The sequence below is a fragment of the Podarcis raffonei genome, chromosome 11 (genome assembly GCF_027172205.1).
Source record: "Podarcis raffonei isolate rPodRaf1 chromosome 11, rPodRaf1.pri, whole genome shotgun sequence".
In the NCBI taxonomy this organism is placed as follows: Eukaryota; Metazoa; Chordata; class Lepidosauria; order Squamata; family Lacertidae; genus Podarcis; species Podarcis raffonei.
In genome coordinates this window covers 36,901,947-36,925,524 of record NC_070612.1, presented here as the reverse complement: position 1 = coordinate 36,925,524, position 23,578 = coordinate 36,901,947, and the positions used below count along the sequence as shown (strand labels likewise).

Below are 23,578 nucleotides of genomic sequence, written 5' to 3'. Positions count from 1 at the left end.
GTAGCTCTACCGCTGTGATCCAATCCCTGATCAGTGCAGCTGCCTCTGACTTCTGTTGCAGCGCAAAAACCCAAGAATGTCTAGAAAAATCGTCAACCAGAAGCAAAACCCATTTAGATCCAGCTAAAGAAGGTGTCGGCATGGGGCCCGACAAATCTGCATGGACAAGTTCAAAGGGTTTACTGGTTCTCCTCTCTGACCTGGGGTATGTGCATGTTGTGACCTTTGATTGCTTACAGGCTTGACAATCTAGGTATTTGTCACATGCTTTGAACCTACACCCAATGGTGTTGCCTGTGGCCTTCCTCACATATGACCACCCTACGTGCCCAAATCTCCTGTGCCATAAGTGTATACAATCATGGTGTGGTGGGACATTAGCACACTGCCCTTGGGCGTCTTCAATGGACTCTCCACTAGCCCCATTTTCCACCAGCCCCATTTTCCCACCAGCCCCATCTTCAATGGGCATCTCCACCAGAAAGAGCGTGTCTTTTCTTTTGACACTGTAGATCTGCTTCCCATCCCTGTAGAAGGAACACAAATTGTTAGAGAACAGAACATCGAACCCAGCAGCCATAAGAGCTGGCACACTTAAAAGAGAATGGGCAAGCTCTGGAACCACATAAGCTTGCACCCAATGATCTATAAAAGAACAGTAAAGAAACCCAGATTCAGTCAGTGGTCTTTGAGACCCATCTGCTAAGGTGACATAACGTCCAGTTTTAACTGTCTTGCAGTTCCTCAGGAGCCCTCTAGAGGTCACGAGGCAATGCGAAGCTCCCGAATCGACAACAAGAGATAAAGAGTGTCTCTGGCTGTTTTTCAAAGATGCCGTGGTGTTGCTCGCACTCCCATCGGTTGCCATGGCCACAGCCTCCCCCCGACTGAGGCTTTTGCCTTTTCTCAGAGACACCATCGCAGCTGTGAGGTGATAAGACGCCTTGTCTTTGTTTTTCTCCTGGCCTGCTGCTTTCCCACGTCTTTGCTGGGAACCGGCCCTGGGAACCTGCTTTGTTGACATTCCACGCCGGCCGGTGTCCTTGGCAGCCTGGGCCTCTAGCGGATGCTTCCCAGCGCTGTTGGACGTCGTCTCAAAGCACAAACAACTTTCAGAGCCTTTGGCTTTCTCAGAGCTCTTGGAATGGCCTGCCTGGCCTGCCCCCCCACGCCTTCTTGGGGTGCAGCCTGTGCCCTCTTTCACAGCTCTCAGCCGCTCTCCAGCACCATCACACAGACGTGTTGAAGCATTGCAACAACTTGCCAACACAGTCCCAGCCCCCACTGGGCATTCTGGGCGTCCTCTAGCCCCCTCTGGTCTGGCTCCCACTTCGGCCTGAGGCTTGCTCCCTTGGCCCTCGGCTTCCTCCCGGCCCTTGGCTCCTGCTGAGCTTTCGCACAGACTCCTCAGCACCTGCCAGGCGGCCTGAGCCGATTTAACGCCCTCCAGGTGGGGCAACAGCAAAGCGTCCACACTGGCTTTCAACAGGCAAAGCTCTCTCTGCTCTCTCTCACTCAGCAGAGCAGTAGCTTGCATGGGTGGGGCCGGCTCCTTCTGGACTGGACTCCAGAGCCCTGTGGCCACAAACCACCCCCTTGCTCCTCTTGACCAGGCCTCCCAGTTGGCCCCATTCAGTCTCTCACCGGGGTAGCTGACTTGGCTCTGCTGTGCCTGTGCAGCAGCCATTCTTCCTCCCCCCGGGGCTTCAGCGTACTCACAGTGCCAGCAAGCCGGACTCTCGAAGCAGCCGTCCCTCTTGGCTCTTGGCTCCGCTCTCCAGCATCTCTCTGGCAGGAGATCACAGCAACTCACCGCTGGCAGCCTTCTCCCTTCTCACACTTGTCAGGAAACACGTACCGCCATAACCTTTGCGGAAAATAAAAACCCCTGCGTCCAGTCACGCTTCCCTTGCGTGGCTCTGCTTGGAGCTGACCTGGCAGGAGAGCAGAGTAGCAGCGGTCCTGTGTCCGTGTGAGATGAGGGATAAAGCAAGTCCAGAGACAGTTCGGTTCTTATCTCTAGAAGTGTTTATTTACAAGCCATAAATTAGTCACACTCCATCGGAACTTGGTGACATTCTCAGCCGTGCTCCAAAAGCACACATGCAGCCTCTGAGCTGAGCTGAGCTGCTTCTCAGTCAGAATCGAAAGCAAGTCTGAAAGCAGACACGCGCTGTGACTCACTTCTCTGCGACAAGCTCCTCCTCCTCCCAGATACAGGACACCACGGAGTTTTGACCCTGTCAGTTCCAAACTCCACATGGCAACCCCACCTTAGCAAAACAGCGGCAGTCCAGACACTTGCCTGGATACTCCTCAGAATGCCTCACTCTGAGGCGGGATCCCTCTTGGCCCTTCCTCAGTGTGAGGTGGACAGCCTCATAGATTCCTCAAAGGCTTTATGGTGGCATCAAGGCTGCCGCAGCAGGTGAGACAACAAGCAAGCTTGCCTCAAGAGGGGCAATTTCCCACTCTTGCCACCTGAGTCAAGTGTCTCAGCTTGCCTCATTATACCACCAGTCCTGTCTTTGGGCATGCTAGCTCATCATAAAAGTAGGGAAACACATTTCTCTCGTATTTTGGGGAGGCATTTGGGTGAGTAAAGCGCTTTTCTTCTTACCATTCCCTGCCGTTACACAAACTAGCACGTTCTGATCCTATAGCTACTTGCAAAACTAATACTGATTTCTGCCTTTTGGCAACCCAGTTTGTATTATAGTTCTGCCTCCATTTTGCTATTCAACATGGAACAGCACAAAAAGTCAGTTGGAAAGTGAGCAGCGCATTCAAAATGGGTAATAAGCTATGCTTTGCTAAACCACCTATCCTGAATCAAATCAGGAGGGATAAGCTCTGTAGATACACCACCCCTGCTTCTCTATCCCCACTAATTGAGTTGGTGTTTCACTTTAACGGCGGGTGGGCTCTCTGAGGTGCAGTTAGCTGTCCTCTTAGTTCCTATTAATAGGGAATGCTTTCAGAGACTCGCAGCTTCAGTTGGGAAGAGCACATCATATGAGCATACTGCTAGAGGCAGAGAATGTGAGTCAAAAGCTCCCGGAGAAACAGCACGCGTAGCAGAAAAGTCCACAGTCCTGGGGATTTCAGTCAAATTAGTTTTACAAGAAGTCGCTTGCTTGAAATTTCCGAGCCTTTCCTTTCATGCAGTAGAATCCATTTGCGAAATCCTAGTATTTCTTGCGAGCAAATAAAACCTCTCAGGCGGCCTGAGGCCCCTGTAAAAAAACAAACAAACACACACACAGCTGGAGAGGGCTTTGCATTGCAGCGGCTCAAGGCAGTCATGCGGAACAGGTTGGAGATCCAAGACTGGGCACATTTCTGTGCAATGAAAGAGAATATGACATTTGTGCTACTATAAATAGAACATGCCTTTTTGGTCTAAATTAAAATGCTGAGCGTCCATTTCTTCCCAACCCCCAGATGAAAAGGCAAACATAATCTCAGTAGAATCTGGTATCTACAAGTTGATGATAAAAAAGTATAGTCTTTTCATTATGACTCATTGTTCCTAAATGTGATTGCAGCGGGAGGGGGGGGCGCTGAGGGCAGAATAGCATGATGTAACATTTGATAAGTCATTTGGGAATCAAATAACCCGTTTGCATCACCGGACAAGAGAAAGTAGGCTTTGGATGTGACAGAGGGGCTGGCCTGAAACATGAACTTGCCTCTTCTTTGTCTCTCTCTTCACTCCGTTCTCAAAACACCACTGGCTGCATTGACAGATGGCTGGAACTGCAGCTGCTGAACCAGCAGAAGAGCTTCCTTCGTTTTCCATTGCAGGCAGCTTCTGCATAGGAAACTAGAGCTCTCAGGTTGAAACAGTGATGAGGGACCGACTGCATGCTATTTCAACATTGTGATTAGAAACAATATCTATATATCTATATCTATATATATAAAATACAAAGTGAGGGTGGGGCAATTATCAGAATTCCATCCCGTTTCCCCATTGAATTGGGTTTTTAAAAATACATATAAAAATCTGCATGATTTGATCTCTGATTTCTGCAGTAATAGTCCAATGCTCTGTCTAGGATGCCCAACTTTTCTCTTGGTCAGAGTACTGAAATAAACTGTGCCTGCTATCCAATAAGGTACAGGATCCTGCTATCCAACATGGTACAGGATCCAATATGGGATCCAGAGGGCAGCTTTTGCTTAGTTGCTACAGCAAAGGTTGTTGAAAATTACCTGGCTCCAGTGGACCTGCTTTGGGTTGTCAAAACACCACTTGCAGAGCAATGTTTCTGAGGACTGGCCCTATCATTAGGCAGAGTAAAATGCATGTGTCGGGCCACAGAGACAGAGGGGTGTTGATTCCCCTGGCCATTCCTCTTGAGCTGTTCCCATCCTCCCAACCTGGTGCCCCAGCAGTGCTGGTTCTTGCATCTTGCTATCCTTTGCAGCCTGTCTGTGTTGTCTAATCACCTTCTACCAATGCATTGCAATCAGTGCCATTGGGGAACACTCCCAACTAAGTAAGCAGGCAGACTGGTAAACCTGCTCAGGCCATGTGCTCCGGCATGCATTGTGTGTGCACATGTTGCTATACTCATGCGATGCACACTGTTGCATAGGAGCAGCTGTTTGAGTGGGTAAAGAGCGCAGGAACCAGGTGGAGCGGCAAATGAATGGCAACAAAATGTTGGTGGCCAGAGCAGCTGTGTTTGCAACATCATATTATTATTATTTGATATTAAATTTATATGTTGCCCTTCATCCAAAGATCTCAGGGCAGTTCAGAACATAAAACATAGTGTGCCCTGACCCTCTCAGCTACCTTACTGCCCTCAGAAGGGTATGTTCACAGTACTACTTACTCTGCATACTATGTGCTCCTACTGCTAGTTTTTGAAGCCACATTCACACAACTTCAGCCACAATCCATACCAGTCCTGTAGTTTATTGACAAATACTGTTGCTTGATGTGTTTTCCCTTCAAACCAATTGTGAACTTTTGAGATCGCCATTGCACACGTGAAGATGAGTCCCTATGTGTAGATCACAGCATCACAAATAAGATTTGGGAGGTTGCAGGGGTGGGGCAACCAAAAAGGTCATGTGGGTCAAACGAAGACATCACAAAGGCCCCTCTCTCAGGTGAACTGCACTGTGCAAATGTGGCATGAAATGCGGGGCAGGGGGAGAATGACCTTGCTGTGTTTTAAGCTGCTAATGTGAACATACCCTAAGGTTCACCAGGCAACCTGGTTGGCTGTATTTGTGTGTATATATGTATATATATGAGAGCGAGAGAGGGACACAATATTGTCCTTCACGTCCAGCAGTAAAAGAAAGTTGGGCCAGACTAGTGTACTGGTATTGTGCAGCGCTCAGGCTTGTGGAATCTACTTTTTTTAAAAAACAACTAAAAAAATATAGCAAATCCCTTACAGATCAGCCAGAGATCTACTACCAGTAGACCCCAACCCACCTTCTCCTCCCCACCTTTCTTTTGCAGGGTACCCTGTCCAATGCCTCCAGTGGAGCTTCTAGGAGCCAATGAAATTGTCAAAGAGACAGGATAAAAAGGAAATGCCTCTTCACCTGGAGGCGATATTCACGCCCCCCTTTTCATCCCCCCCCCTTCTAACCTCTAACTTGGCTTGTGGGCTAGCATGAGTTGTGCGTGTCTGCCTTGTCTCCCGGTTATCTCATTCCATATGCATCCTTCGTCTACGGGCCAGTACAAACCAGCGTCTCTTGTGCCCCTTATCTGCACCCAGCACCTCTTGATCCCGCCCCGGAGCCTTCCTCCTCTTCTTCTTGCACCTCCGTGAAGGCTGAGCTCTGCAGACCGCCCATCTTCCACGCTGACCCGTCGCCGCGATCATCCTCCTCCCCGCCTCCTTCCTCCACCCCCCCCACTTTTTGGCCAGCTGCCTCCAGCGAGCGCGCACGTGTCTGTCATTAATCTAATCACCCTCCCCCACCCCCGCCCCGTCAGTCAGCCGGCACGAGCCTGCGCGGTCCGTGTGACTTAGCAGCTGCGAGGAGGGCGAGAAAAGTCCGGCGCGCGAGACACAAAGTTCGGTGGAGGCGCGTTCCTTGCTCGCTTGCGACGCCTCACGCGACGACGACGGCTGCTGCTTCCTCCTCCTCCTCCTCCTCTTTCGCGCCCACTCGCGGCTGCCACCCTGCGGGTGGTGCACCTAGACTGAGCTGCAGCCGGGGCACGCCGCTGAGGTAGCCGCCTATCGCGGGGCTGAGGCGGCCAGCGCACAGCCTCTTCCTTCGGCCGGCCTGGATTGAAGCCTCCAGGCTCCACCGGGCTCTGCTGCTGTTGCCTCCGCAGCAGTAGACGCCGGCGGTGGTGGCGTTTGTGGAGAAGCGGGAGGAGGCGGCGGCCAAGAGACGAGGAGGAGGCGGCGGTTATGGAGCCTGAGGCAGCAGCGGCGGACAAGCCCAGCGACCCCGAGCCGGCGTCCTCCTCCTCCTCGTCCTCCTCCTTCCAGGCCCGGCTGTGGAGAAACCTGCAGCTGGGCGGCAAGAGCAAAGGCGGCAAAGCGGAAGCCGCCGAGCGCCGCAGTGCGGAGACCTCGCCGTCGCTTCCTCGCGCTCGAGCCGAGCAGCAGCAGCCGCCTGGACAGCCGGCGGCGGCCAAGGGGGATTTGCTGAGCGGCGGCGCCGTCAAGTGGAGCGGCTTCAGGCGCAGGAAGCACGTGCTGGACCGCGTCTTCTCGTCGTCCCAGCCCAACCTCTGCTGCTCCTCGGCGGAGCCCCTGGAGGCCGTGAGCAGCGAGGCCGGCTCGGCGCTGCGCCGCCTGAGGGAGCACATCCTGCACCACCACCACCACCACCACCAGGGCAGGGGGCAGCCGCCGTCGCCTCAGGGCCGCCGCCCCGACGACGCGCGCGCCGCCTCCTCCTCGGCGTCGTCTTCGCTCTGCCCGTCGCCGGCTGCCCCCGCCCGAGCCGACAGGGGGCGCGGCGGGGATGGCCCCCCGCAAGCCGAGAAGGGGGAGGAGCTTCCCCCGCCGCCGCCCCGGCCGGGGGCGCACCTGTCCCACCAGAAGAGCTCCTCCCTGCCGGGCACCGCGTGCTTGGAGCAGCTGCTGCAGGAGTCGCCCACCAAGGGCAAGGCCAGAGCCAGGGAGGGCAGCGGCAGCCCCGCGGTGAGTCCCGGGAGGGGAGGGGAGGGGGCGACGTTTGGCTCACCGCTGCTTGCGTGGATGCTGGGGGTTTTCCCCTTCGGTATGGGAGGCAGAGGGTTTTGTTTTGGCAACTTCCCCCCGACTCGTGAGGGTCAGGAAAGGGTTAAAAGGTTCATGTGCTTCGTGTCCGAACCCGGATTTGTGTTTCACTTTAAATGTGATGGGGAAAGGACAAAGAATTCAGTTGTTGCTCCTTGCATGCATAGGCCGGAGTACCTGACTGGGGACTTCCATGACAGTACTAGATGGAACGCAGGAAACTTTGGCCTAAGTTGGCCATGGATTGGTATCCATACTCAAAGGTGTACAGGTAGTTGTAGTTTTGTATTACATAATCATACAAAGTAGGCAAACTAGGGGCCAGTGTGTGTGAATGTGGCAAGGTTTGGCAAGGACTACGAGAGTCAATGTTTTTCTTTTTTGAGGAGAGGAGTGCATTGGTGGCGGTTGCTCCAGCCACAATTTCTCGATGTATCAAGAAGTGTACACCCTTGGCCAAGGACTAGGTGTTAACTTAGGAGCAATTCACCTTTACATATTTGGGTAGCTTGCTGGATGTTCAGCTTTTTCTGAAAAACCCCTGCACACATTTGCCCTGTAAAATAGCAACTTTGAGCACTAGTTTGCTCCCCCCCAGTAGCTCTGTGGTATCTTCACCAAGATCACTTGGCAACATTTTCTTAGCAAAGTTTTCATTTTGGGCGGGGGGGTGGGGGTGGAGGAATTTTGGTTCAGGTGTTCTTTAATTCTGCAGAAAATGTTTTACACTTGGTTATGTAGGAAGGTCCAGGCAGGTGAAAGGTGTTAACACCTGTACACATAAGAATGTGCAGTTGGCTTGTTTTCTTAAACAGCAGGTTTGAACACTAGAAACTGGTCTTGACATTGAAGTAATCTGCATGTGTGTTTACTGGAGTGCAGTTAGCCTGTATGCATAACATCTGACAGTAGAGAGATACAGAGTGTAAATTAGAGTTGGGAATATTTGCAGTGGTTGCAGCATTTGGATTTTCCCACCCTATATGCTGCCTTTGTCAGCAAATAAGCTCTGAATAAGATTGATGTCTAAATCTGAATGAAGAAATGATGGCTCAGGCAGGACACATGCAGAGAACCAGTGCTGCTTCTGTGCAGGTAACTTATTTCATTCATGCTTACTGTGAGATTGGTGTGAGATATTGAGTGCATATAGACTTACTCTGATATTTACATGCAGCTACATTAACAGCATGATGTGCAAAGTAATTTGTAGTGTCAGTATTTTGAGACAGCCGCAAGGCTACTTGTTCCATCCACTTGTGCAATCAATCCCCTTTTAGAAACGACATATATAAATATTTTGAAGATGAGATGATTTCTTTTAAAAGGAGATATTTGTACTCCATAGGTTAAATATTCCTTAGCTAAACAGAAAATGTGCACAAACCAGAAGGAGTACTACCTTCACTACCTCTGAGAGACATCTGCCTCTCCCCCCTCCCAATTTGGATTATATCCACTTAAATGCCAACAATATTCTTAACCTTCATAAAGGAAAAAAATGACAGTCGTATTTGGGTAATCCCCCCCCCCGACTTTCATTGTATCTTATTTTATTTATAACTACAAGTATTTATAAACTGTCAGGTCATGAAAAAATATTGTGGCAGTGATACATGTGCGCTTTAAGAGTAAGACCTTCTGAACTCAATAGGATTTACTTCTGAGTAAACATGCGATTAACCTGCTTCCCTCCATCACTTTTTGCTTGAAAAAGCATGAGTCAAACTTAGATGTATTCTGGGTGGGGGTGGGTAAAATGTCCTGAAATAAACCAATGAGTGGTGTGTTAGAAGAAAGACAAATCTGTTTCTTTGGGTTGGCTTTTGTTAGAAAAATCACATGGAAAATTTTTACTCCAATATGCTAACTTACATGGATTTTTTTAAAAAACGCCACCTTACCCCCCTCCATTTTTAAGATTAATTTGGTTGCCTTGTAATGTCTTTTGCCCCATGTGGTTCTTTGCAGAAAGAAAACTGTCAGTAAGTGGCTGAACTATGGGTACGTTGTTTATTACTATGCAGGTGTCAATAGATTAGAAGAACCATGATATTTTTTTGCAATGAAAACTATACCCCGGAGTGGATTTCAACCCTGTGTTTCATATAAAGAATTAATAAAAGTTAACGTTGGAAATCCTGGTCTAGGACCTGCTTAATTGGTCACAATGCCTTGGAAATTAAGTGTATTGTTAACCTTATGTGCACAGTAACATGTACAAGTAACACTAAAATCTGTGATATTTCCTTTTTAGACTATTTGCTGTAGTTGTCACTAAATTTGTACACTACCCATCCATTCAAATCTCTAAAAGCAAGATAAAATAAACTAAAACAGCATAAAGCTCAGCAACTCCCCTAAAAATATGTATAATAAACTATATGTTTCTGAAGTATAGACTTAATCCATTAACTCTTGATGTCAACAAGATTCTCATGGTCAGTTGGAATGCTTCAAGTAGCAATTGGAGGGCTGCTGTCTGAAAGCATTATTACTCATGCTCTAATTCTTAGCACATTAACTTGGAAGTTAGCTCTGTTGATTGAAATGGAGCTTGCTTCTAGGCAAGTGTGCATAAGACAACATCCTTTACTTTGCTACATCATATTATCTATGCTGCAGAGTTGGTTTCTTAAACCGTACATATACATTTAACACTTCTCTTTAGATTTTAGAAATTCCACTCTAAACACAAGATTAAAGATGAAACAGTTGTAAAAAATAGGTGGTGTTTATGTGCATTTAATTTAGTTTGTCCTGGAAGCATAGTATCAATGGGAAGGCACATTATGGTAGGTTCGTATGATGGAAAAGCTGAAGCTCATTAGAAGGATTATGAGAAATCAATGTTGTTTTTGCAGTTGTCTTTGGGGGGGAAATCCTTTGACCACCTTGCTTGGCATAATTATGCCCTGATAAAGGGTACAATTCTAAACAAATGGCACTAGTTGCATAATCTGTCTTCTGGAATCCACTCTTGCTGTTCTCTTGAGCATAATTTATTACTACTTTTGTTTACTCTTAATGCCTATGTGGTTACAAAAATCAATTAGACTAGCTCCATCTGTGCACATACTTCTTTTTTCTTGGAGAAAGCTTGATAGCTGAATACATAAAATCCTTGCAAAGCATTGTGTCTTGGAAGCTCTTTAGGGCACTGTCAAAACAATGGGAGTTGAACTTCAAGGAGCAAGCTTCCGAGGTCTCTAGACTCTAAAATAGAAAAAGTGAGAGATAATCTTAGGCAACAACTTTGTATACATTTGTGTTTTTCCCTTGGCTTCAGTAAACCTTCAATTTGCCGATCGAAGGTTCGAATCTCCACGATGGGGTGAGCTCCTGTTGCTCGGTCCCTGCTCCTGCCAACCTAGCAGTTCGAAAGCATGAAGTGCAAGTAGGTAATAGGTACCACTCCGGTGGGAAGGTAAACGACGTTTCCGTGCGCTGCTCAGGTTCACTAGAAGCAGCTTAGTCATCCTGGCCACATGACCCAGAAGCTGTACGCCGGCTCCCTCAGCCAATAAAGTGAGATGAGCGCCGCAACCCCAGAGTCATCCGTGACTGGACCTAATGGTCAGGGGTCCCTTTACCTTTACCTACAGCTATACAAATCAAATAGGTTTGGCTGCTAGTGGTCATGGAAATGGATGAGGCAGGGGCAAGAACTCTGCAGGTGCTCAATTCTTGATTTTGAACTGTGTGTGGCAAAATAGCTGAGGAACATGGCTTGGTTCATCACCTGATTTTACTCCCCAGAATTCAATAATTTGATCTACGCATTGAAAGTGAGTGGGGCAACGAATAAGAAAAAAAATGCATTGGTCAGGAATAGAACATATCTGTGTGGCACTATTTCTGGAAGTTGCATTTGCAACCTTAGGATTGTACATCATGATCTGAAGACCCCACCTGCACGCTTCCTTCATTATAAGTCTGCATTTGAGTTGTATAGCCTGGGAGAGAAGAAGTTTGTAGCTCAGGGTGATAGGTTGTTCCACCTCCCCTGAGGTGTACCATTCCTGTGGCAGAGAATCTTTCGCTGGCAGACTTGCTTTTGAGTATTATCCTTCACTTTCTTCTTGTTATTGCCCTTGGCATTAAATTATCTCCATCCAGGAAGCATAGTGGATGAATTTTGAATATCATTGTTATACGCCTATCTAATTTGAGCTCCTTACAGAAAAAGTAGCTTACATGAGCTTTTTAGCATCCCTAATTGTGTGTGCACTCAAACCATTGCCTACTTAAACATTACTGTGTGTGAGTGTGAATGTAATGGAAAATGACTGACTTAAGGAGAGAATTGGATTCTTAGCATATGCAGAAGGGCAAATCTCTCAGATGTGTTTTGGCATCCCCCCCCCCTTGTTGCCTCAGTTCAGTATCTTAATAATGCTAAAAGAGCCTTAGTGGTTCAGAGCAAAGGTCCACCCAGTTACGCATTCTAGACTCACAGTGACTAACCAGATGTTCTGCAGGCGGGACTTCTATGGCCATGAGAGGAACAGTGTTCTCCCCATTTGTGCTCCCCAGCAACTGGTATTCAGATGCACACATCTGTTCTGCTCTGTGCTCCATTTAGAAGAAGAGCTGGATGTAACTATAATACCACCTTCAGTATCACAAGGGGAAGTCAGCATACTTAAGGGTTATTGGCTTGCTTCCTGGGAGGAGAAAGTGGGATAATGTACACCAAGATCTAATACTTACTGGGAACCAATCTTCTGAGTTGTGGGTGCTGAACAAATTAATCTCATGTAGTGCCTTGGATGGAATATTCCCACCCCTCCCTAGGAGAGAAATCCTTTATTTACAGACTGTGTGTGGCAAGGATTGGAAACTGATGATTTAGCAAGGATCTCTTAAGCCCCTACCTGACCTTCCAATCCCAAAGAGTCTTTACCACCCATGCTTAATGATGCATGCCAGCCTTTCCCCCTCAGGGACTTGGGCAAAGAAATCAAAACAGTTTCCTCTCCAATGTAAATTGCTATAGAGGTTCCAGAGTTTGCTTCTTCAGCACTCTGAGATTAAGAGCATCATGCTCTACCAACTGGGCTATTAGGGGGTAGTCTTCATTTTCTGTTGCCTGTGATTTTAACACACACACACACCCACCACACACACACACACACACACACACACACACACACACAGTGTCTCTCTATATGTATGTATTTTTGGCCTTTCAATCTTCATTCAATTTGTCACTATTGTTAGTGTTGTCTCTTAGGCCCTTAATGTAGCCCACGGCAGAAAATTACATAATACCCTTGCCATGTGCTCAAGGTTGACATGCTATGATCGACGCATTCAGTGGAATGAGACAGAAGATTTCTGAGTTGACAGTGTGGATTGCACCACCAGAGTGAGGCTGAGTTATGCATTCCTTCAAATGTGGATCCTGTGGCCTTCACGATGCTACCACTCTTGTAATCCCTGACTATTGGTCATGCAGACTTGAGCTTATAGGACATGGGAGTCCATCAACTTCTGCAGGGTTGTAGGTTTCGCATTCCTGATGTAGAATATTAGCATCGCCAATAGATGTTTTTGTGCCATATAGAAGGCAGAAAGGTTGTTTTTATATGGGGTGCATGTTTAAACTTTTGTGTATTTTGATACTTGTATGAACTTTAATTTGTAGTAAGTGGTTGTATACTAGCTCTCTGTTTATTGTGGTAGTTGACTATTTGTATGGAATTTCTTCTTTGTACAGGAAAATTTAAGAGTATAAACCTTCACCAGCACTTGGAAGGGATGCAATTTAATCCATCACCTCAGAATTTCACCTCACCATATTGCTGCATGTGTTGACATGACCTAAGATATTAGATAACACAAAGGAGGTAATCAGTTGCATGGAAAAGGATAGTTAAGTAGCGTATTTCGTATGGCAATCAAGGGAACCGCTAGGAGGTAGAGCTCCAGTAACAGGAGACAATAAGCTGAAAGATCTTGAATCTGAGCATGTTGCACATCAAATTTTCACTTTTGCACATGCATATTTTTGTCAAACTAAGAATTTGCCAAGAGGTTTTTTTTTAAAAAAAGTAAAAGCCCACCCAACATGATTAACCTACCATAGGAAATTCAGTCTTAATGAAACACTTGGAGAGTGAATTCTGAAACAAATTGTGAACATGATGGTATTTTTCAGGATGTTCTTCAGGGATCCTTGTCAGTGTGGTGAAATGTTGCATACAAAATGTTACAGCTATAAATAGATTTTCTCACGAACACTCATTTCATTGCAAGTAGATGTGCCTTTCTAGCTCATTTAAAATCAGCACGTAGTTCTGAAACTGACAGCCTGCCAATCAGCGGATACAGTGCAGTCCTCTACTCAGAAGTCCCATTGAGTTCAGTGTAGTTTACTTCCAGATATAGGACTGCAGTGCGAAACTTGCTGTGTTCTGTACATGACTAATGTGTTTGACTAATATATATATATCACATTCTTTCCAGGAATATTCTCTTACATGGCAGAAACAAAGGTTGGTGGGGAGGGGCAGTTAAGCTAAATGGCGTAGGATTTAGTTGGGGAAAACGGTGGTGAAGTAAACAGCTTCCCCCAACACTACTTCTGTAGTCAGATTTGGTGCCCCCTGTGACTAATTTTGCGGGGTTTGTTTTTGGAGGCTTAAATGAGATATCTTTCTTGCTTCAGTGTGACTCTATTTCTATTTTGTGGGAAGCCTGCAAGCAGGACCTGAGCACAACGGCACTCTGCCCACCTTCGATTACTGCCTCTTGACAGTGAATGTAGAGCATAGCCATTGTTGCTCAGGCTCTCTTCTAAGATACTAAAAGTCAGGTGTGGGAGCCAGTGTGGTGTAGTGGTTAAGAGTGGTAGACTCGTAATCTGGTGAACTGTGTTCGATTCCCTGCTCCTCCACATGCAGATGCTGGGTGACCTTGGGCTAGTCACACTTCTCTGAAGTCTCTCAGCCCCACTCACCTCATGGAGTGTTTGTTGTGGGGGAGGAAAGGAAAGAATGTTAGCCGCTTTGAGACTCCTTCGGGTAGTGATAAAGCGGGATGTCAAATCCAAACTCTTCTCTTCTTCTTCTTCACTTTATGGGGCTGATCTGGCCTGTTAAGCCTTTCCAAGTGGCCCGCCAACCCTGATCCATTGTGTTGGTATCATTGCCTTTGGCAGCAATGCTCTTCCCATGTCATGTTTGAAACTAATGATAGCTCTTTTCCTGGGTTGTCATTGGAGAGAAGAAGCATAGAAGAGTGGAAACAAGGGGAAACAAGTAATTTTTATGTTGGGTTGGGGGAGTAGTTGTGCCCATTTTTGTTTTGTCCATGTCCACCACTGACCTGCAGCCTCATATGGTCAACCAAGAAACAATGCAGCCCCTGGGATGAAAAGGTTCCCCAGCCCTTGTTATATAAGCCGTAAAGAGCTCAGACCTGGATTTCCATTTTTCTTTTCCAACTGATGTTTGACAATCTGTGGCTGCTGAGGATGTTCAAGCCTCACTGGAATGTTTTTGGATGGACTTTCTCCTTAGATGCTGAAACATTTTTTTTTTTTTTTTACGTTTGCATACATGGTTCCCCTGATCATGCTGATATCTTCCTCTTGTTTCACAATGACCCTGTATTTTTGGCTCTGTTCCTATTGGCACTCAATCACTTGTTTTGGTTATTAGAGAGAGTGATAGCTGCAGTTCTGAACAGATTGCTTTAACTAATTATGTTATGCTGCATTATAAAAAGTCCTGTCTACAGGTTCCTTTTTATTCTGTCCATACCATTATTTTATAAAATGATCCAATTATAGTGCCACATTGGAAACGTAATATTCAATTTGGTTCTTCGTGATAATATGCTGGGGGGGGGGAGAATTAAGATAAAAAAATCCCTGTGCCAAACGTTTGTTCTTAAAATATATTTCTTTCTTGGCTGCATTTTGCTTTAGGGCATTTATTCATTTAAAATGTTTCCTTTGCTTAAATTTTACAGGAAATCAATTAATAAATAGCTTTCATTTTACTTATGAAAGACCTGTCTAACTGCATCTGTCTGAAGCAGGGTTATTAACTGTAATGACACAGGACAAAAGAACAATGAGTAGCAATAACCAGAGCAGTGATTTTTGTAACTTTCGTATTGGATTTCATCTAGAAGGTGCCTGCTTCATTTTGCAGGATATAAATTTGTGAAATTGCTAAAGCATCACACTAAGTCTGAGGTATCCATTTCCCTCTGAAATCAATAGGACTTGTTGGGGGGGGGGAATGATATAAGAGAACAGGGGAGCAAAATGTATTGCTCCACTTGCTCCTGTGCTGCAGAAGAGCAATCTGACATGCTTTCACAAGGATTCTGTAGTAGACTACGGTTACCCTTTGACCACACTCTGGCTAATATTTGTATAATCCACTGTGCTGTCATTGTTGTTTCTTTAGAAAATCTTCTGGATGCAGATTCTTGATTCTCCTTGAGGCATTTCTCAGATGTTGCAAGTGAATCTGTGGTATATGTAAATGGGAGCCATGAACAACTGCCTAGGTGTAATTCCTTGCAGTGGAGAGAGAGCTTGTGAACTTAAAGCACACAACTGCTTTCCATCATTCAGGTTGGGCTAGAATGATCCTCAAGGAGCCTTCCAGCTCTACGATTCTATGATTCCAGTTGTGCTTTATGCTTCTGGCCCAGTGTGAGCCACAAAAGTGGTGTGTCTGATGCAAATAGAAAGCTGTTGATGGGGGAGGGGGAATACACTGGGGTGGCCTGATCTTTTTCCTACCTTAAATTTATTCTGCCTTCCCAGCTTTCATTGTGGCATTTGGTTGAATCTAGAGCATAAAACCAATTTACTTTGGCTCCTAGCACACATTGTTTCCCATAATCATCAGTCCTTTGTAAGGTGCAAAGAGAAGCTAATCTTTTTACTTTCAATATTGCTTCTCCTTTGGGACCATTTTTATTGGATTTTATTTTCAGTATATTGCAAGCTTTCATCCTCTTTGATGGTAGGTCAGTGATGATGTATAATTTTATGTGAAAAGTTCAGTGTATTTGGTTCCTTTTAGAAATAATTTCTTTTTCTTCCTTTTTTTGCTGAGAGCTGCTCTGGCTTCAGGGGTGGAGAAGGAAGTCCATATAAGAACCCTGCAGTATTCTCCTGTCTAAATGGTAACACACATTATATTCAGCTTACATGGTGCATATCTGAATTTCACTGTAGATAATCAGGACCGAGGAAACTTGGGTCTTAATTTCCTCTTACTAGTGAGCCTCGAGAGGGACACTGTTGGTGCTGTGGTCTAAACCACTGAGCCCTTGGGCTTGCCGATCAGAAGGTTGGCGGTTTGAATCCCTGCAACAGGGTGAGCTCCCGTTGTTTGGTCCCAGCTCCTGCCAACCTAGCATTTTGAAAGCACGTCAAAGTGCAAGTAGATAAATAGGTACCGCTCCGGCAGGAAGGTAAATGGCATTTCCGTGTGCTGCTCTGGTTCGCCAGAAGCGGCTTAGTCATGCTGGCCACATGACCCGGAAGCTGTCTGCGGACAAAGACAAAGCCTATAGAGCGAGATGAACATGCAACCCTCGAGTCGTCCGTGACTGGACCTAATGATCAGGGGTACCTTTACCTAGTGAGCCCTGAAATGTCAATAATAGATACATAGCTTCCTCTCTTCCTGACTTCTTGGAAAATCGGAGGAGGATGTGTAGAAGTCTGCCCCAGGAGTGGGTTGGGGAAGAACTTTTCTCTCACATTGCTTTCAGTAGTTGGGTGCAGGGAATGAGGTGAGCTGCTGCCTGTAAAACACCAGAATAATGAACTGTGAAGGTGACTTCATTCATCTTTTGGAATTTAGAAAGAAAAAGCAGTCCCTGTTTTCTAGGCAGTTGCTGTTGTGGTTTCTGTTTTGAAGCTGCATCCCTTGCTGTGGAGTTGTCAACCCTGGTGTTCGTTGGACATTGAGGTGGCTCTGTAATGACAGTTGCTCTGAAGATCTTCAGACTTTTATTATGCTTCGTGGATTTACAGTGTAACCCTATGCATGTTACATTGAAGAATGGAACTTACTCTCAAATAAATGTTCATGTGTTTGCAGCCTTAGATTTCTTTTCAAAATAATAAGTGTCAATATTTAAGATAGAAATTCTTTAGCGAAACTCTAACTGTTGGATTAGCAGCCTCATATAACCAACATGCTTACAGCTAATGCAAGAAGGGGTTAAGACCATAGAGTAAGCTGTGCTGCCAGGACATTCTACCTCAACTTGAGAAGGATGGTTATCAAGCCTTTGTTCTTCTCATTCCACCATGTGAACTGTACCAATAAGGAGGTCTTAAGATGGTCACTCCAAACTAAGACCCCATGGCTTAAGCAAGCTATCCTTGTGTTTCTATACAAATAATTTTGAAACATTTATCACTTTTGGAACATGTGTTTTACTGACTATGCGTTCTTAACTGCTATATGGAAAAGCACATAAATCTGACCTTGGTTTGTAAGTAAACCAATTTTAGCTTACCAGTGTATGGTCTCTTTCTATGTTAAGGGAAGAGGGGAACTTTGGAAGCAACTTAGAAGGGGATATTTTAAAGGTTAAACAGCCTATATTTTTGCATTTGACTTTGCTGCATGTTTGTGATTTTAAATCTCTGCTTGGGTTCTCTCACAAAAGAGCACTTGTCCCAAACCTGGATCTTGCCATCCAGATAATTCACCTATTTATACTCGGTTTTTATCTTTAACCAAGCAAACACCAGCACTAACTGAGACAGTACAAGCCTTAGCCTTATTTGCGGTGCCCCATGCTGGGGGGATGTAACAAACAAGTCAGAGGCTCAAGTTGTTATCCAGTCCAGCCACTCCTGGGTGTCAGGATGAGATCCTCATAGTATATGCAGTAAATATATTGTCCATGTTTTCTGACACTTGGTTTATAATTACTTGATTATAAAAACACAGGTTTTTCACACTGCAGATAACCTTATTTTAGGAGTGGTCTCTTTTTGGTACTGCCATCCTTCTGAACACTGACTTCTAACTGCAATATAGGTATTTGCCTCCCCAAGGAAATTAGTCTAGCCAGATGCTACTGCAGAGACTCTCTCTCCCTGCCCCCATCCTGTGTATCAGTGAGTTGCACTTGAGATCTTATCTTCTGCTTGTTTAGCAATTTCCACTTTAGCAATTTGCACTTCAAGCTCCTTATCCATTTTCTTGGATTGAGACCAGCAAGGAAAGCATATGGTATTATTTTCAACAGGAAAAAAAACAACCCCAGCCACTTTCCATATATAGATCAAAAGAAATACTGCATGCCTTTTTAACTGAATTACATATGAGAGAGTTACTTACAGTTATGGCTTTGCCGCTCACATTTGCAGCAGTAGAATTACTGGGCGAATGTACCTTTGACAGTGTAAGATGTTCATGTACAGGTAGATCTATAATAATTACTTTGGCTGCTGAGTGCAGCAAGATGTACTGAATTCCTGGACTAGTGATTCATGGTAATTTGTTTGGTGCTTTTTGGAAAGAAACTCAGGTGCAATCATTTAGAAGACAAGCCAAGAAAAGTAAATATATAGATATAGATATATACATGTGTGCTAATTTATCTCTGCTTTCTTATTCAGTGATTCCATTTTATGGGGTTGTGACGGAGCATTCTTAAAGCACATACCATTCTTTAGCAGATGCTGCATATCTTGCTGATTTAATCTGCACTGGATTTGTTTTAAATGAAGAGTGGCATATAAACTATCAAAAATGTGTTGAGGGGGAAAGCCTTGGCTTGGGGAAGCTTTTGGGACTGACATGTATTCTGAAAATGGTGTGTTGGTACCATTGACAAGATGTTCAGAAGCCAACCTTCTGCTTTCTTAAAAATAAAAAAATCAAGCTGCTTAGAGACATAGGTACACAAGGGCTATCCATTCTTTCCCCATAAAATTGTGCTTGATACTTGAAGAGGGCGTATGCTGGTACTGATGCATTACAAGTAATACCTAGTTTGCTTTTAGTTAGCCAGTCCCTCTCTTAAAACTGGTTTATCAGTCACTTGGCTGACTCATTTTTGTACAGGGTAATTTACTGCTTATATAGAGCCACTATTCAAAAAGGCCTTCAACAACATTACATGTCTGGATTTCAAAGGCTTTCTAAATCAGAAATACACAGTCAGCAGTTTATTAATAGGCTTGCTATGTGTCAAGAACAATGTTCATTGAGAATACAAATGTCAGTGGTACCAGCAACCTGTGGTCTATTTTTATTTATAGGTGAAATGTTAGCAGCAAGTGAGTTAACTCTGCAGTAGCTGGCCAAGTGAAAAGCGTATGTAAAGTCGCTGAATTTATTCAGTGCTGAAGAGACCAGAGGTTCAGCAGGAGTTGGTTTAGGCTGCTCAGCCTCCCTCTTGCTCAGCCTCCCCACATAACAGCTGACTTGCGGGTAGCGCAGCCTCCACAGCCGCTTTCCTGTATGTCCTCCAGCCTGCAGCTGGCCCTGTAGCTTCAACTCTGGATATTTTGGTCTGCATTGGAGAGAGTGCAGGGGAGATAGCTGAAGAGCAGGTAAAACCAGGCGTTTAGAGGCTATTCCCCACTTACACAAATTTCACTTATGCACACGGGGGCCTGGAATGTAACCCCCACGTAACTGGGGAGTCACCTGTATTGATAGGATTTGCCTTAGGGAACCATAATGTTATCAGACAAGCTCCTGAGTGTCTGTGTCGCTACTATATTAACCTTCTCTGCTTTATTCTAGCCTTCATTTAGGGATAGAAATTGCCTCTTTGAAGAATTAAGAAACTGCTGATTGTAGATAAAATCTCTCAATCCTTGCTCCTACATATGTGCTATACACACATGTTCTGCAGGCCATGGGATCGGTCTTCATGTATAGGAAAGGGTTCATTGCATTTGGAGATTATCTTCCCTTATAAGAACACTGCTATTGCTAATTCCAAACAAGCAGTGCAATTTAAAAGGAAAATGAAAACTTGGAGTGAACTTGCTTGGGGGGTGGGAGAAAACCTTGGATGAGAAGGGGTCAGAAATAAAATAAAATTCTGCCACAAAGCACAAGATCTGAAATATTTTCTTTCAATGAAACAGGCAGGCTAAAGACTGCCTCCCACTTTGTTACAGGTTTGCTCAGTTGGAACAGATTTACAGGGGACCCAATGATTCTTCACAGTACAACTCTTAATAGTGCTCTGCATCGAATTCTACACAGGAGACCCTGGGGCTTTTTTTACTTTGAAATTTGTCTTCACAGCTGAATAAATAGCTATAGAGGTGGCAATTGTATTGTACCAGCCCAGCACTGCAGGGTGTGATTTCTTGTGAAAGAGAGCAAATGCAGTTAGTATAACTGCAATGTTTCAGTATTTATGTGTGTCTGTATTTGCAAGGAATATATTTTGGGAATAGAATTTCAATTGGGGGGGGGGGAATACAAAGGGAAGCGAACAGTTGGCCCTTAACCAAACTAAATCCCAAGGTGCCCTCTGTAGTTGACTAGCCATATGGCAGTTTGCTTTCACAACTGCAGAAGCTGTCAAGCAGCCTGCACATAACGTACACATGGAATTGCAGCAAAGATGACAAATGAGGGACTTGTTCCCATCATGTTTGTGCCTTTGTGACAGGAAATTTTAAAAGAAATATAAGTGCTATCTTCTCACGTTTAGTCTCCTAAAATACAAAGTCTGCTGAATAAATTGTGTTTCCAGTGCTGGAGCTTAAGTGCAAAAATACACTGTATGGACCTTTCAAAGCCACATTAGATCCCTGGATATAGAGAGAGCATAAGGAATACAATGAGTAGGGGAAACACAGTGGTGTGTTCTAAGTTACTGTGTGTCTGGTGCTGTTTTGTTTTGAATATGAATTATGCAGTTGAAGTAAACAGCCTCTCCTGCCCCTCCACCTCTTCTGCTACAAATCTTTCCTGCATTTTTGTGTTAGTGTGCAGCTAGCTATGCTTCTAGGGATGCTGCGTCAGAAGGGAAACGGGAGATTCAAGGCGCTTCCAGATGGCCCAATCTGCCAGCTCTATAGACTCATGTTCCAGTTTTCAAGTGAGGAGGGGGAACAGAGTGTACGGAAGCACATCACCCTCCCCTTCTTCTACTGTGCTAATTAGAGGTTCATAACCAGTGCCCAGATTATGGCAGGGAAAATAGGGGGAACTTATCAAAAGGACCTTCCCTGAGTAGAACTTCACCACTTCCTTCTCCCCCAAACTAATGGAGAGCTGTAGATGGGATAAAGGAGATGGGGTTTGGCAGCTTTTCGTTGACCCCCTCTTATGTTTATATGCAATTAAATGAATACCTAAACAGAGCTCTGCAAAGGCTCTTGTCAGTTTCAAGTCAGATATTTCGTTGGGACAAGGGCCTTCTCCATGGCCACATCCAGACTTTGCAGCTTCATGTCTAAGCAGGTTCCTCTTACCATCTCCTTGTTGGCCTTTCACCGCAGTTTCAAGACTTTCACATTTAATACTTTCTTGGTCCTTTAGAGACTACTATAATTATGCAGTCTTTTTAGTACTTTCATTTTCATTTTTCACTCCAGCTTATTATTATTATTATTATTATTATTATTATTATTATTAATTAATTAGTTAAACTTCTGGCTTTAGTCTGTCTTTCCCAGTATATTGCTGCTTTCAGCTCTCAACACATTGCAGCCATTGTGAATTAAAACATTGTTCCTCCTGCCCTTCATATCTCTTTTGATTGTTCTATTTATATTCCCCATATCACAGTTCTGACTACAGAAGGAAGCATCAAAATTATGAATTTAAAGTGTTTCCCCCTCCTATCGGTATATGAATTTAAATTTCCTAGTCCAGGGATTCTCTCTTTTCAGCGGCTGTAATAAATAAGTAAGAAAGTTGCTCAGTGGGAACAATTGGACTGTAATCTAAAAAGAAGTTTTGTGCATTTGCAAAGCAAGAACTCTTAGCACAGTTGGTTTTGACTGTTTCTGCTGTAGCAGTTCCTGTTGCTGAAAAGACAAAACCACATTGTGAAAATTACTGTGGCAGAGGAAGCTGTGTTCACATACCTTCACTTCTCCTTTTTTACATATGTATATTGCTACTGTTGTGTTGCACATCTGTAATCTTGTTCCTTCTGTGATCATCTTTTCTGCAGTATCTTACTGTTTCCATTAAGATATTTGAAAGTCACTGTTGCATTCTAAGGGCATTGACACTAATCTTTCCAAACACTGATGCTGGAACTTTGCCCTCAACTTTTAGCCTTTGCTATTTCCATTCTGTTCTCAGTGTTTATTTACTGCTGAAGTCCTAGATGCTGTGTGGAAGTGTAGAACATGCATGCTCTGGTAAGTGGGTCATCCTTTCTTAGTAGTTGCGCTAAGCTTTAATAATTCACACTCTTAATGGCATTTGCTCCTCTCTCTAATAACATTAAGTGGATTACTGAAAGTGTGTGTTAAGTGTCAACATTAACTGGTTGGAAGAGTATGTATGAATTAGAATAAAAATGGATATGATTTTCATGGGGTATTCAACTATAAAAGAAACCATGGCAGCAGTGCTGCTTGTTTTGATAGCTCTCCTCTAAAATAACATCTTATATTAATGTAGGCAATGACAGTAACCTACCTAACAATATCTATGTGTGAGAAATTTGTTATCTGTCAACACTGGTGTGCATACTGACCTCCTGAACTAATTTGTGAACCAAAACACCATTATCGTTCAGATTTCATACTACTTCAATTTTTGTTGTACTACTCTTGGCTAAAAAATGTAGGAAAATGCACAATATATATTTTAGGTCAAAATGTTTTTTAAATGATTACAATGAGAGAAAATATGTGTTTTATTATAAAATGCTATTTAAAAAGGCTTAAATAATGTTTCTGTTAAAAAACCCTCAGATTTAATTTAGAAACAGGAACAAGGCAACCAAATTATAAATGAAACTTACAAATGAACGTGCAAAATTGATATAGGCGGGAAATAGTCTAATCCGTTCACTCCTAGTGAAATGCTTGGGACCTCCTTTCAATGCTGGATGTCCAGGTCTTGCTTCTATCTTCTTAAGCTCTTTACTTTCCAAAACACTGGCAATTTTCAACAGAAAAAAATCCTCAGTGTTTTTCACTCAAACATTGAGTGCGGCTATGTTTCTGAACTTTTGTAGTGAACTTACCTAGGGTGCACCTCTGTGTCTTATGTCACAATAATGAAAAGTACACACAAAGTCAAAGAGAGGGTAAGGTATCCCTTGTGGATTTAAAAATGAAAAACAAGCAAACTTGGAAGCCTCATTGCACAAAATCCCTCTACTTATTTGCCTGTAATTTGGCAGCTTTCATCCCTTCA

General features: G+C 44.4%; 1 protein-coding gene across 6 annotated transcripts in view; it reads left to right on the top strand.

The window, feature by feature from the left end:
* Positions 1–5,920: 5,920 nt before the first annotated feature.
* MCTP1 (multiple C2 and transmembrane domain containing 1) overlaps positions 5,921–23,578 on the top strand; it is a 173,884-nt gene continuing 156,226 nt past the window's right edge. For 2 of the 6 annotated variants that reach the window (XM_053408005.1, XM_053408003.1), the window contains exon 1: positions 5,923–7,142. In XM_053408005.1, the coding sequence (XP_053263980.1) occupies positions 6,402–7,142 (741 nt within the window). In that variant the 5' untranslated portion in view covers positions 5,923–6,401. Of the gene's footprint in view, positions 7,143–23,578 lie in introns of all 6 variants that reach the window. The other 4 variants (XM_053408007.1, XM_053408006.1, XM_053408001.1 and 1 more) reach the window with 3 other exon arrangements.